The sequence below is a fragment of the Ammospiza nelsoni genome, chromosome 2 (assembly GCF_027579445.1).
Source record: "Ammospiza nelsoni isolate bAmmNel1 chromosome 2, bAmmNel1.pri, whole genome shotgun sequence".
NCBI classification, from domain to species: Eukaryota; Metazoa; Chordata; class Aves; order Passeriformes; family Passerellidae; genus Ammospiza; species Ammospiza nelsoni.
In genome coordinates, this window is record NC_080634.1 from 75,519,966 (window position 1) to 75,533,429 (window position 13,464).

Sequence of the window (13,464 nt, forward strand, 5' to 3'; positions counted from 1 at the left end):
TGCTTAAGGCTTCTACCTTTTGGGAATTCTTTTTCATTCCAGTTTAGGTGGACTATTTTGTTTCACCCCTTCTTCTCCACTGTAAAAAATTCAATAATATCTGCTCTCTTTTTTACATAAAGTAGCATTTTTCTTTTCTGAATTCTTCTTCCAGTACTCACTAAAGTTTTTTATTTCTGAGTTTGCCTTTCTGAAACACTGGACTGCAGTAACAGATCCTTCACATTCTTTGGTCTTGATATTTCACATGAAGTAGAAAAGCTCAAAACCATTCTTTTTTTTCTATCATTAGTTTATCCTGCAGATCCTATAATTTACTACAATTTAATCTAATTTATCCTTGTGTCTTGCTTGCTCAATATCTGTTCCATAAAAGAAGCTATCCTCTATCATGATCAAATTCATGTCATCCCCAGCAACACTGGTAGAACTTTCTGCTGATGCTTGCCCATAAGAAATAACACAAATCTGCATGATCACACAATCTCAGCCTTAGCTTTATTTCCCCCCTCCCCATATTTGTAGGCATTGTTTTCCAGCTCCAATCTGGACCAGCAGATTCATAATAGATAGCATCCCTAGTATTTTTCCTATCCTTTACTCAATAATTTTTTTTCAAGTGGACACTACCTCATCTTCACCCTCAAATTTAACATTTTTATTGCACTTTTTTATTTTCTAACATTTTTATTTTCACTCCTTACCGTGTTTATTGCATGACCATGAAATTATTTCAACACTTTGTCTTTCATAAAGAGTGTCTATTCTTCTGTTCCAATATATTTCATTCAACAAGTTTGGAACCTCCAAATTCCTGGTTTCCCATGTCTGGTTCCACATGCTTGATCAACTGCTCCTGCCAATGTTTTAAATTGAAGCACTATAGAAAGAAGGTAGACATGAACACTTGAAAGTTGCATATTTAATGCATGTATGCCTCATATGCCTTTGCTGAACTATCTTTACTCTGGCTCCATTCTCACTCAGGTCTCTCTACTTGTACTCCATAATATAATGATTACATTAGTTATTAGTTATATATTATATATTAGTTATATAATATGATGATTATATTAGTTATTTCCAACTTTCTGAGTATTTCAGTTTAAAGGAGTTCAGGATTTCTCAGTTTAATGAAAGGTAGATGAAAAATAAATTAGCAAGAGGCAATACTACAATTTAAAAAAAATCACAAATTTAGTATTATTTACTGTTTGATGTTTTTGCTTTGGTTTAAAATGACAGTTCTAGTTCAAATATTCAGATATAACTTTTCACTGCCAGAAATACTTTTGGACTAAGAATAAGAATGAATGGAACAACAGCATGATAGTTCTACACTAATAACTATTTAAATCTCCTACATGCTATTAAAACCATCTAGCAGTGTAAAAACTTGAAAGTAAGATTTGATTAAATCAGACTTTCTACTGATTATGCTTTTTAATATCTCACTAGTACAGAATCAGAAAAATTAAACTGAAATATATCTACAATGTTGACTTTAACCTGATAGCTTTTAACATGATTTCAGAGTTATGAAATGTCAACTTCTCCAAAACAGTTTCAGGAGGGAGTTAAGCTCACCCTACCCGACAAGGTTATGTAAAATATCTTTCTCTGTTATGAGTAAAAAAGTTTTTATGTGTGTCTAATTTTGTGTGTCAGAGAGAAAAATAGCTTAGAGAATCACAGACAGATGCTATAAATATGACAGGCCTAAAAAATGCAAGCATATATGCATAGAATCGCATATATTCAAAATACAAAATTACTAATTCAAAAGAAAGGTATTTTTCAAAAATAGTGAGGCTATAAGAAATTCCTGTAGGACATCTCATGATCTGTTCAGTATCTGTGATTTCTTTTTTTGTTCTACTATCATAAATTCCATGTTGCATATTAGAAAGCTTAAAAGAGCCTATGTAGGTGGAAAAAAAACACCTACACACCTGTATGGGGTGTGGTTTGGTATTTTTTCCTGACTGAAACTAGCACCTTGGAACACAATCTAAAACCATTTAAAACCATCCACTGAATTGACTGGGTTTGCATCAAAACAGTAAACTCAGTGATACTTTAAGAAGATAAGTATTTTGTCCCACTGAGAAGATTTCCAAGAGCTTCTACAAGGCCAGGAAAATTACCTGGTTCATGTAAGGAATCTGTCTTCCATCCAAAAAAACAGATCTTACTTATTTCAGACCTAGGGAAACAAGATTTGAGTCACACTCCTTTTATGTTTGCAGAGAAGATGAATATGCCTTTTAGGGACGGCTGAGCATTACAAAAATGGCTATTTTTTAGCAATCATTTTTGGGTTTAGCATGTTGGGATGTTAAGATTTGAGTTAACAGAGGTCTGCTGAAGATACAGATGTGCAGAAATCACATACCACAGACAGAGTATTGCTCAATGCTCACACTAGAACAGGAAAAACAGAGGGACACACACATCTAGCATTACCTTTGAGTTAAAGCTGGATTCCAACCTCTGTGCGGTACACATGGGGTGAACTCCATGTGTTCCTGTGTGCATAACACCATTTGAATTAATACATTTATGTAGTATGTACTACTAGATTTATGCACTACAATCCAGACAGCACACAGCAGCAATTAATACGCAAATGCGAACACATGCACATCTTTGCACGTACGCAATTATACCGCCTTCTAATTATTATCTTTCTTCTTTTTTTTTTTAAGATCAGCCAAAAACGCAATTTTTCCAAAGATAAAAAAAAGCATCCCCAGAGCGACAGCCAGCCTTGGCCCCAAAAAAACCGGCCGTGGCCCCGCATGCACACCCAATAACGGCGGTCATCCCGCGGGAACGAAGGGAACGAAGGGAACGCGCTCCCCGCGGCGCCGCCTCCGCTCCCCGCCGCGGCCGCTCCCGCCGCGCTGCGCCCCCCGGGCCCATCCGCCGCCCTGCGCTGCCACCTGGCGGCGGCGGGAGGCGCCGCACCGCGCCCGGAGCGCCCGGCAGCGCGGCCGGCTCCGCGGGCCCCGGCGCTGCCGCGGGAGCGGCCCGGCGGGCATGGGGGGTGGCCGGAGTCTTTTAGATGCCGCTGGTGCATCCGTGCCCCGGCTCCCTCCGCGACCCGCCTCTGGGGTGGGCAGAGGAGAAAAGTGAAGCTGAACGGCTCCGACACACGCCCGCGTCCCCGATGTCGGAGAATGCGCGTAGCAAAACCCGACACTTTGTTTCCCCGCGACTGCCCAATTCCCCGCGGTCCCCGCGAACGCTGCACAGGCTCCGCACAGCGAGCAGCAGCAGTGGCGACCGCCGCGCCAGCGGCTCCCGCCGCCCCCCTCCCCGCGGCTCCGCTCCGTGCCGCCCGGCCGCGGCCAGCGAGCGCTGCGGGAGAGGACGGGGCGGCCGCGGACGTCCGCCCGAGGGGTGCGGACAGGGGGAGCGGCGTCCAGAGCGGTGCAGGAGCGGGGGAAAGTTGGCCCGTGCTGGCGAAAGTGCGAGCGCAGCCCCGGCGTGCGTGGGGCGGAGGAGTGGCGGGGCGGGCGCGCCGCGCTCGTATCGGCATGTGTGTGCCTGCGTGTGCCCGTGCGCTGGGCGCCGGTGCGGGCCGGCTGCGCGACGCCCCACGGGGCCGGCTGCTGCCGCCGCCGCCGCGCCGTCACCCGGCGACACCCGCCCGGCAGCGCGGCCCTCGCCGCGGCCCCTGCGCTCCCGCCCCCCTCCGCTCCCGCTCGGCGCCGCCGCCCCGCCCTCGCTGCCCTCCCTCCGCCTCCCCGCTGCGCTCGGCGGCGCGGGCACAGCGCGGCGCTCCGCCGGCCGCCCCCGCTCCCGCCGTGCGGGCGCGCGCCGCCGAGCCGCGCGTGCGCGGCGGGCGCGCCCCCGCGGCTCCCCGGGCGCGCGCGCGCGCGCGCGCGTGTGTGTGAGGGTGAGTGTGCGGCGCGTGTGGCCGCGTGTGCGCGCCCCTGAGCGCGCGCTGTGCCTCGGCGCCGCCTGCGTGCGGGGGGTGCCCGTGCGCGCTCCGCACCGAGCTCCCCGGCGCTGCCATCCTCGCCTCCGCCGCCCCGGCGGCTCCGCGCAGCGCCCGCGCAGCGGGTCGGCATCTTCATGGGCTGCCACCATGCTTGGGCCCTGGAGATTTCGGGCGAAGTAAGTACCGGGCTTGACTTTTCTCTCGCTCTCTTTCCCTCCTTTCTTCCTCCCTTCCTTTCCTCGTCGATCCTCCCCCCATCCGCCCCTTCCCCGCCGGGTCTTCCCTTGCTGTTGCTTTCCACCCCCAGTCCCCCGCCGCTCGCCCCCCTTCCGCCAAAGCCATTTCTCCCAACTCGGGGTGCTGCTCAGTTGGGCGGCAGTGTCCGGCTGGAGCTGCTCGCTCGCTCGCTGCTGCTGTCGGCGGTACTGAAAGCTGCTTCCAGCCGGATATGCAGTGCGGTAATCTAAGGGTTGAACTCTTCGGGGAGAAAAAAAAAAAAAAAAACCACACACACACACGCAAGAAAAATCCCGATGCAACCCCTTTCCTCTTCTCCCCTCCCCCCCGTCGCCCCCACCCCCTGCCTGCCCCCCCCAATCTGAACCTCTGTAGGGAGCTGGCGAACAGCAGCACACAGTCATCACAGAGGGGTTTCCAGGGCGGGATTGCAACCTTGCATATAGCCAGCTACAACTTTATTTTCTTTACCTCCCATCCCCCGCCTTTTTTCTTTTTTTTTTTTTTTTTTTTTTGTCAGAGAAAGGGGAAAGGGAGAGGGAGGGAAAATTGTATTTGCCTCTTTTGCTAACCGTAATTGAATTAAAGTTTTAAAATGCCTGGGAGTTTAACACTACCGGGCAGGTTTTCAATACGTTGTCATTGTGGGGTTTTTTTTCTTCTTCTCCGAAGAACTGTTGGCTAATGGATGAATGGATCTGATCGAGCTGAGAAAAAAATATGCTAGATACATGCCTTTGAGTAAGATTTCTGCTGCCTTTATGCAGTGAAGCCTTTTTGCTTTGAGTAATTCCAATCCAGTTGACGTCTGGTCAGAATTAGAGAGATTCACGGAGACTTCCGATTTCTTGCTGCATGATTGCCTTTGCTGCAAGTGCTAGTTTTGCAGCCTTGAACCTGATGCCACAGGAGATGTCTTGCAGTACTGAGACTTCTCGTTTTTTAGGATGCGTTCCTCCAAACCAGAGTTGTGTCATGAGGATTGGAGCTCTGAGGTGGACGATAGAAAATGCAAGCCTGGTCCAAGATCCCAGCATTTAAACCTGATGATTTTTTAGTCTTCCCCTACCGACACACATAATGCATTTATTTTCCCTATTCATATTGCTTTTAGACTAATAGAAGTAGAAGAAAGCCACGAGGAGTCAGAAAGACAGCAAAAAAGGAAAGGATTTGTTTCCAGCTAGGTGGAATTCGGACATTAAATTACTGACGTAGGGCAATGGTAGGGTTTCCCTTCTACCCTCCTTGGCTTTTAATCAGCCTGGGTGTCTTCTTCCCTAAAGGATGAAGAGCACTGACAGCCATCGCTGCTTATAATCAGTAACTCTGATGTTTGGAGTGTTGGCAATGAGATATTTTCATGAGACCTATTTAGATCTCTCCACTTCTACCAGGCTAGTTTTGCAGAACATTGGGAATAAGCGCTATGTCAGATATGGATGAGACTCCGAAGATGACCTGCATGTTTTACATTTTTCACAAATTTTGGGTGAGTGGTTAAAACATTTCTTTTGAGAGTATGTATGTGTGTGTGTGTGAGAGAAAACAGGAGACTTCTGCTTGAAATGAGCTCTGTTACATTGTGTATAACTTGGGAGGGGATCACATATCAATTAATATTACTTGCTTTTGTAAAGATGCACAATTTCCGTAATTGAAGAGAGCTGTTAAGTGCACTGAAGTAGGAGGTTAATGTATTTAATCTCAGTACAGAAGAATTCTGCACAAAAGTCATCTGGGGGTGCGAGCGTGTGTGCATGTGTGTGTGTGTGTGAGCATGTGTGCATGTCTGTGTGGGTGGGTGTGTGCTTTGTAAATGTATAGCTAGGGAAAAAAACGACCAGCATAAAAGAGTTTTAAAAAATGTGTGATGTGGAGAATGTGTCAGTGTTCCCTCTGTTGAATTAAGATGCCATTTTCAGCACTGAGCATTTTTTCTTTGGATTCCTACCATGGTATTTCCATCACCAGTTTAAAATCAAGGTAAAAGGAGGGGAAGACCTTGGTGCACTGGTTCAGCAGGGAGGTTCTGAAGGGAAGAGGGAGCTGGGTAATAGGGGAGGTGGGAAACCTCGTAAAATGGTGTTTCTTTTCTCTTAAATTAGAAACGTGAAACTGAACTGACAGCCATTTTATGTATATTTATGGGGCTGGGTGTGAAAAGGAAATCCAAAGAAGCATTGAAATTCACCCCACACTAACAGAACCAGAGCAATTCCTGCTGTGACCTCACCTTTTTAGACACCGCAGGCATTTGACTCACAAGGAGTTGCCTATCAACCCTTTAATCAAGGCATGTCATCCAGTTTCCTAATGTGTGGGAATTAGAAGTGACAGGAGGGGTTTTTTTTTTGGTTGGTGAACAGTCCATTCTCTACCCTACTGAAGACACATGTAAACTTTGTTTCCATTTCAAATGTTATGGGGCTACCCTATTATGCTACTTTTTTTTTTCTCCTTATCCCTACAGGAAATAAAATGTATGCTTGCTGCTCTACAGTAACTTTGGAACAGGACCTCAACAAAAAAATGCATATCTGGATGCTGCAGACGATCGCATTTGCTTTAACATCACTAGTCCTTTCCTGGGCAGAAAGCATCGAGTATTATGGGGAAATCTGTGATAATGCGTGTCCTTGTGAGGAGAAGGACAGCATCTTAACAGTGAGCTGTGAAAACAGAGGGATCATCAGCCTTTTTGAGATCAGTCCACCGAGGTTCCCTGTTTACCACCTCTTGTTGTCTGGGAACCTTCTGAATAGGCTGTACCCAAACCAGTTTGTCAATTACACGGGGGCTTCGATTTTGCATCTGGGGAGCAATGACATACAAGACATCGAAACTGGGGCCTTTCATGGTCTGAGAGGTTTAAGGAGGCTGCACTTGAACAATAACAAGTTGGAACTTTTACGGGATGACACTTTCCTTGGGCTAGAGAGTTTGGAATACCTACAGGTCGATTATAATTACATTAGTGTCATTGAACCCAATGCCTTCAGCAAACTGCATCTGTTGCAGGTGCTGATTCTCAATGATAACCTCCTCTCCAGTTTGCCCAACAACCTTTTCCGTTTTGTGCCCTTAACTCACCTGGACCTGAGGGGTAACCGGCTGAAGCTGCTGCCCTATGTGGGCCTCCTGCAGCACATGGATAAAGTGGTGGAGCTGCAGCTGGAGGAGAACCCCTGGAATTGCTCTTGTGAGTTGATTGCTCTAAAGGATTGGCTGGACAGCATCTCATACTCCGCGCTGGTGGGAGATGTGGTTTGCGAGACCCCTTTCCGCTTACATGGTCGAGACTTGGATGAAGTCTCTAAGCAGGAGCTTTGCCCCAGGAGGCTCATCTCTGATTATGAAATGAGACCTCAGACACCACTGAGCACTACAGGGTATTTCCACACTACCCCGGCTTCGGTCAACTCTGTGGCCACTTCTTCTTCAGCTGTTTACAAATCTCCCCTGAAGCCCCCCAAAGGGACCCGCCAACCCAACAAGACAAGGGTGCGCCCCACTTCCCGCCTGCCCTCGAAAGACCTGGGATACAGCAACTATGGCCCCAGCATTGCCTACCAGACCAAATCCCCGGTGCCTTTGGAGTGCCCCACTGCCTGCACTTGCAACTTGCAGATTTCTGACCTGGGCCTCAATGTCAATTGTCAGGAGAGGAAGATTGAGAGCATTTCTGAACTGCAGCCCAAACCCTATAATCCCAAGAAGATGTATCTGACGGAAAACTACATTGCGCTGGTACGCAGGGCAGATTTTGTGGATGCCACTGGGCTGGATTTGCTGCATCTGGGCAATAATCGGATCTCGGTCATTCAGGACCGGGCTTTTGGGGATTTAACTAACTTGCGAAGGCTGTACCTGAACGGGAACCGGATCGAGCGGCTGAGCCCAGAGCTGTTCTATGGGCTGCAAAGCCTGCAGTACCTCTTCCTGCAGTACAACGTCATCAGGGAGATAGAGGCAGGCACCTTTGAATCCGTCCCCAACCTTCAGCTCTTGTTTTTGAACAACAATCTGCTGAGGTCTTTGCCAGGGAACATTTTTTCTGGTCTGTCTCTCTACAGGCTGAGCCTGCGGAGCAACCACTTCTCCTACCTGCCGGTGAGCGGGGTGCTGGACCAGCTGAAATCCCTGCTGCAGATCGACCTGCACGAGAACCCCTGGGACTGCACCTGCGACGTGGTGGGCATGAAGCTGTGGCTGGAACAGCTCAACACCGGCGTCCTGGTGGACCAGGTGATCTGCGAGTCCCCTAAGAAGTTTGCCCAGAGCGACATGCGGGCCGTCCGGGCGGAGCTGCTGTGCCCCGACTACTCGGACATCGTCGTCTCCACGCCCACGCCGTCCCCGGGCCAGCTGCCGGCCAGGACCACCCCCTCCTCCTCAACCGTGCGCCTCAATGGCACGGCGGCGGCGGCGGGCGGCTCCGCGCCCGCGGGCGGCGCCGGCGGCGGCAGCTCCTCGGTGCCGCTCTCGGTGCTGATCCTCAGCCTGCTGCTCGTCTTCATCATGTCCGTCTTCGTGGCGGCGGGGCTCTTCGTCCTGGTCATGAAGCGGCGCAAGAAGGGCCAGGGCGACCACGCCAGCGCCAACAACTCCGACGTGAGCTCCTTCAACATGCAGTACAGCGTCTACAGCGGCGGCGGCCACCACCACCACCCGCACCTCCAGCAGCACCCGCCCCACCGCGGCGGCGGCGGCGGCGGCGGTGGGGGCGCGGCGCTGCCCAAGGTGAAGACCCCTGCCGGCCACGTCTACGAGTACATCCCGCACCCGCTGGGCCACATGTGCAAGAACCCCATCTACCGCTCCCGGGAGGGCAACTCGGGCGAGGATTACAAAGACCTTCACGAGCTCAAGGTCACCTACAGCAGCCACCCGCTGCCGCCCGGGGGGGGCGCGCCGCCGCCCCCGCCGCCCGCGGCGCCCGGCGGGGAGGATGCGCCGGCGCGCAGCCCCGCGTACAGCGTGAGCACCATCGAGCCGCGGGAGGAGCTGCTCTCGCCGGTGCAAGACGCCGACCGCTTTTACAGGGGCATTTTGGAGCCCGACAAACACTCCCCCTCCACGCTGGGCACCCCCGGCTCCACCCTCCCCGACTACCCCAAGCTCCCCGCCGCCTACACGTACTCGCCCAACTATGACCTTAGGCGTGCCCACCAGTACTTGCACCCGGGGCCGGGGGACGCCAGGCTCCGGGAGACGGTGCTCTACAGCCCCCCGAGTACTGTCTTTGTAGAGCCCAACAGGAACGAGTATCTGGAGCTAAAAGCAAAACTAAACGCAGAGCCGGACTACCTCGAAGTGCTGGAAAAACAGACCACATTCAGCCAGTTCTGAGAAACAGCCCCCCCGCCCCCCGTCCCCTCGCCAGTCTCAGCAGCTCCTTCTCTAGAGTATTTGTATTTAACAACCACACGCAAAACAAAGAAACGTAAATGCTGACCTCCCTACACACACACACCTCGCCCCCCCTGCCTCTTTTTCCCCCTTTAATTCATTTTATTGTAGGGTGAAGTGCCTTGGCACAGGACTTTTCAGCTTCGGGGAATGATTCTGAAAGGGTGTGCTGTTCAGTTTGGTTTGGTTTTGGTTTTTCTTTTCTGTTACTGCATTTGGAAGTCGGAGAATGCCTATTGTGTAAAATGGGCACAGCACTGGCATTGTGCGGGTGTCCATGTGTGTTTGGGGAAGGTGGCAGGAGGTTTCATGGTTTCTTGTCAGGTCACATTCAGGATTCAGGTCGTGCTTTTTTTTTTTTTTTTTCCCTTTTTTTTTTTTTTTTTTTTTTTACAGACATTCTTTAGTTTAATTTTCTCTCTGGTTGAAGAGTACAGCGCACATTTTCCCCTTTTAGCCATGGGTGAGTCTAAATGGCTTTTATGGAGAGATTAGCACACCCCGACTTTAATACAAGGTTTCCTTTTTTTAAGGATGTGTTTGTATACTTTCTGGACTTTTGAATTAAAAAAAAAATATATATTATGATCTTTAAAGGGATCACTGTAGATGTGGACAAATCATTAAAGAGTGCAGAGATATATGATCCATAACTGGTTAGTGAAAATAACTTATTGATGAAATATAAAAAAATATTTTATTGTAGCACCTATTTTTATATGCACATTAGCATTTCTCTTTCCTTCACTATTTTAGGGCCTAATCTTGAAAATTTTTAACTCACTTGAGTATCTCTGTTTGTGAAAGAAGTCCCAGCTTAGGCCTTCATCCTGCAGGCACTTAAGCACATGGACAACTTTACCAATGCGTGTAGTTCTGGAGACTCACTCATTGGGCAAAGTTTGTCAAAAGCCCAAAAATTAGGAAAGAGGATGCAGAATTCTTCTTACAAGTAAAAATACTGGAATGTTTGAGTGTTTCTTTCTTTCCTTTTTTTTTTTTTTTTTTTTTTTTTTAGGATGGGGTCCAAAGGTTGTGGATTGCTTTAAAGTATTGCACTACAGTGAGAGCTTTTTTCCCAAATCTGATATAGTATCAGAAGGACCTTTGAAATCTCTATAGATAATGCCAGTTATGACCAAATCTTAATAGACAATCGGAGACATAAAATCTGATCACAATAGGAAAAATATCATGTTTCTCTATTGAAAAAATGTGTCTTTTAGCAACCTCCTGCTCAGGAGTCTGGTTGGGCAAACTAGTGAGGGACATGTAGAAGGCATTCATTTTATCAGCAAAAAAAGGTTCATTTTTGATTTGTCGGTTTCATTTTTTTCTTTTTTTAAAAAAAATTTGTATTAGTTAACCAAAATATAATGATTTTGCAACTGTTGTAGCCAGTTTATGATTGTTTAGTCGATTACAATTGCACTTGTACAGATCCACATGTTTACTGGTATCCTGAAAGACCAAATGATGGACTGTACACATCTCTATAAAATGTCTTTACCCCTTTGGGCAGCAGGCAATGGCAAGGATATTCATAAACACAGCATCACTGTAAGATGGGACAATTGATGTCTCATATGTATCCCAGCACATGTGATTTTTTAATAGTTTCTGAATAAACACTTGGTAAATATTTCAAATGTAAGATCCTGAAGTAATGAGTATCTGAACTTTAAAATTTCTGGCCAAAATAATCTGTTTGTACATTGGGTTCTCCTTACTAGCAATTAAGGCTCGTCAGAAAGATCTGATGTTCTAGGCAAAACATAATGTGTTCTCTGTTTTCGAAACACGACATGTGGTGATTACCAGCATATATAACATGGGTCAGAAAGCAACACAGGGGTATATGTTTCAACAACATATTGAACAGGATAGTTTTATATTTGTATTTTGTTTCCTTACTGAGGTGTTCTTTAATATATGGAACAGGGTAAGTGATATTTCACATGTCTTTTCTTTCTTCATTTGGTTATTATATTTAATATTGTTTCCAGAGTTGCTCACTAGTACATCTTTTATTGCTAAAGGGCTCTGTTCTATTCTGAATTTCCTACCCATGTACAATCTGTCACTTTCTACAAAAACAAAGCTGTATAACTGGTCTGTTGGAATTCAAGAAAAATGTTTTCTTGGCGTGTGTTCTTCCCTCAATGCCACCCACACCGAGCAAAAGCAAAAAAAAAAAAAAATCAAAAAACAAGCATGACTGTATTTAGCTTGGACAGTTTAGTAAGTGGAGTGTTATTTCAGTTTGAAATGCAGAGCTGAGGAGTGTTCTTTTGTCACAAGAGACATAACAAATGGCTATTCTGTTCACTGCTCTCCATCCTGCAGACTTCCCATTGACACCAGTGAGAGATGTGTGTGTGGCTGCCTGAGGTGCAGTTTTGGAGCCCTAAGTTTGAATTGCTGTCTTTATAACTATTGCTGAAACCAGTGGCCTGGTTCTTCTTCCATTTAAGCTCAGTAGAGGCATGCTGTTGTTAAATGGGTATAAGTAAGAGAATTTTCAGCCTCGCTGACTTTGCCAGAGAAAGGCTAGTTCAGAGAGGATTGACGGAGAAGCTCCTGCAAACTTTGTGTCAGTTCATGTGTGTATATATATCTTTCCTGTGTGGTTCTAAACTCATGTTTATGAGTTTGCATAGGTGTCAGTACAAGCATAGGATGAGGTCCTTAGTGTGAAAGGTACATTTTGCGTGGCATTCTGCCACAAAGAGGCAGCATCTGCAAATGAGTAAATGAGCAGGAATTGCTTGGATTTGTAAGAAATAGCTGAAAGAAATCCCTTGACATTCTGTGTTTGCATTCTAACACTGCCATTTCTGAGGTCGGTACTACTGCTGCTTCATGTGTTCTACGTGCATTTGATACCTGCTAATGAAGGATTTTTCTAATGGCCTACTCTACAACCAGAACAATTAATCTAAATCTTTTTGACAACTCACCTTCAGCAGAAAAAAAACATGTTATCACTTGTGTTACTGGAGAAAAAGATTAAATTACATCAATTGCCTACATAAAGTGCATTCCTGAAGATAAATCCTTGAAAAACAATACAGAATGAAAAATAATATTCTTTAGTCAGTAATCATCCTGAGACATATCTGAAAGGGCTGTTTGTGAATGAGGACTTCAATGGAAGTAGGAGTTCCCACTCAATGGCTAAAATGATATATCATCTGTGGATAATTATTGTAAGAAAAAGTAGATGGGAATAGAAATTGGCAAAGGGAGATGTCCCTCTGATTCAAAAAGAGAATAAGAGATAAAATAATTTGTTTGAAAAAAATCCACCCTATTTTGAGAATTCTGAATATTATTTTAGGTTTGCTATAAGACTGGTTTAGGTCAGTTATTAAAGTGATATTCTCCTCTTTTTTTTTTCTTTTTTTTTTTGTGTTTTGACAAGTAATGTTGAGCTTACTGAATCACTCATGTGGTCTCACATTTTACTTCAAAAGTTCCTAAATGCATGAAATTCTGTGATGAACAGCAACAACAGCAAAAAAAAAAAAAAAAAAAAGGGAAAAAAATCCTGGTTTCTCAATGTAATTACTGGAAGCAAAACATGAGTGAGACCTGCCCTTCCCTTCCCTTCCCTTCCCTTCCCTTCCCTTCCCTTCCCTTCCCTTCCCTTCCCTTCCCTTCCCTTCCCTTCCCTTCCCTTCCCTTCCCTTCCCTTCCCTTCCCTTCCCTTCCCTTCCCTTCCCTTCCCTTCCCTTCCCTTCCCTTCCCTTCCCTTCCCTTCCCTTCCCTTCCCTTCCCTTCCCTTCCCTTCCCTTCCCTTCCCTTCCCTTCCCTTCCCTTCCCTTCCCTTCCCTTCCCTTCCCTTCCCTTCCCTTCCCTTCCCT

The 13,464-nt window shown here is 46.8% G+C and overlaps 1 protein-coding gene across 1 annotated transcript; it reads left to right on the forward strand.

The window, feature by feature from the left end:
* The first annotated feature begins 6,667 nt into the window (after nt 1-6,667).
* Nucleotides 6,668-9,538, forward strand: SLITRK5 (SLIT and NTRK like family member 5). Its single transcript, XM_059466440.1, has one exon. It carries the CDS (start codon nt 6,668-6,670, stop codon nt 9,536-9,538), a length of 2,871 nt encoding a protein of 956 aa, XP_059322423.1.
* The last annotated feature ends 3,926 nt before the right edge of the window (nt 9,539-13,464 follow it).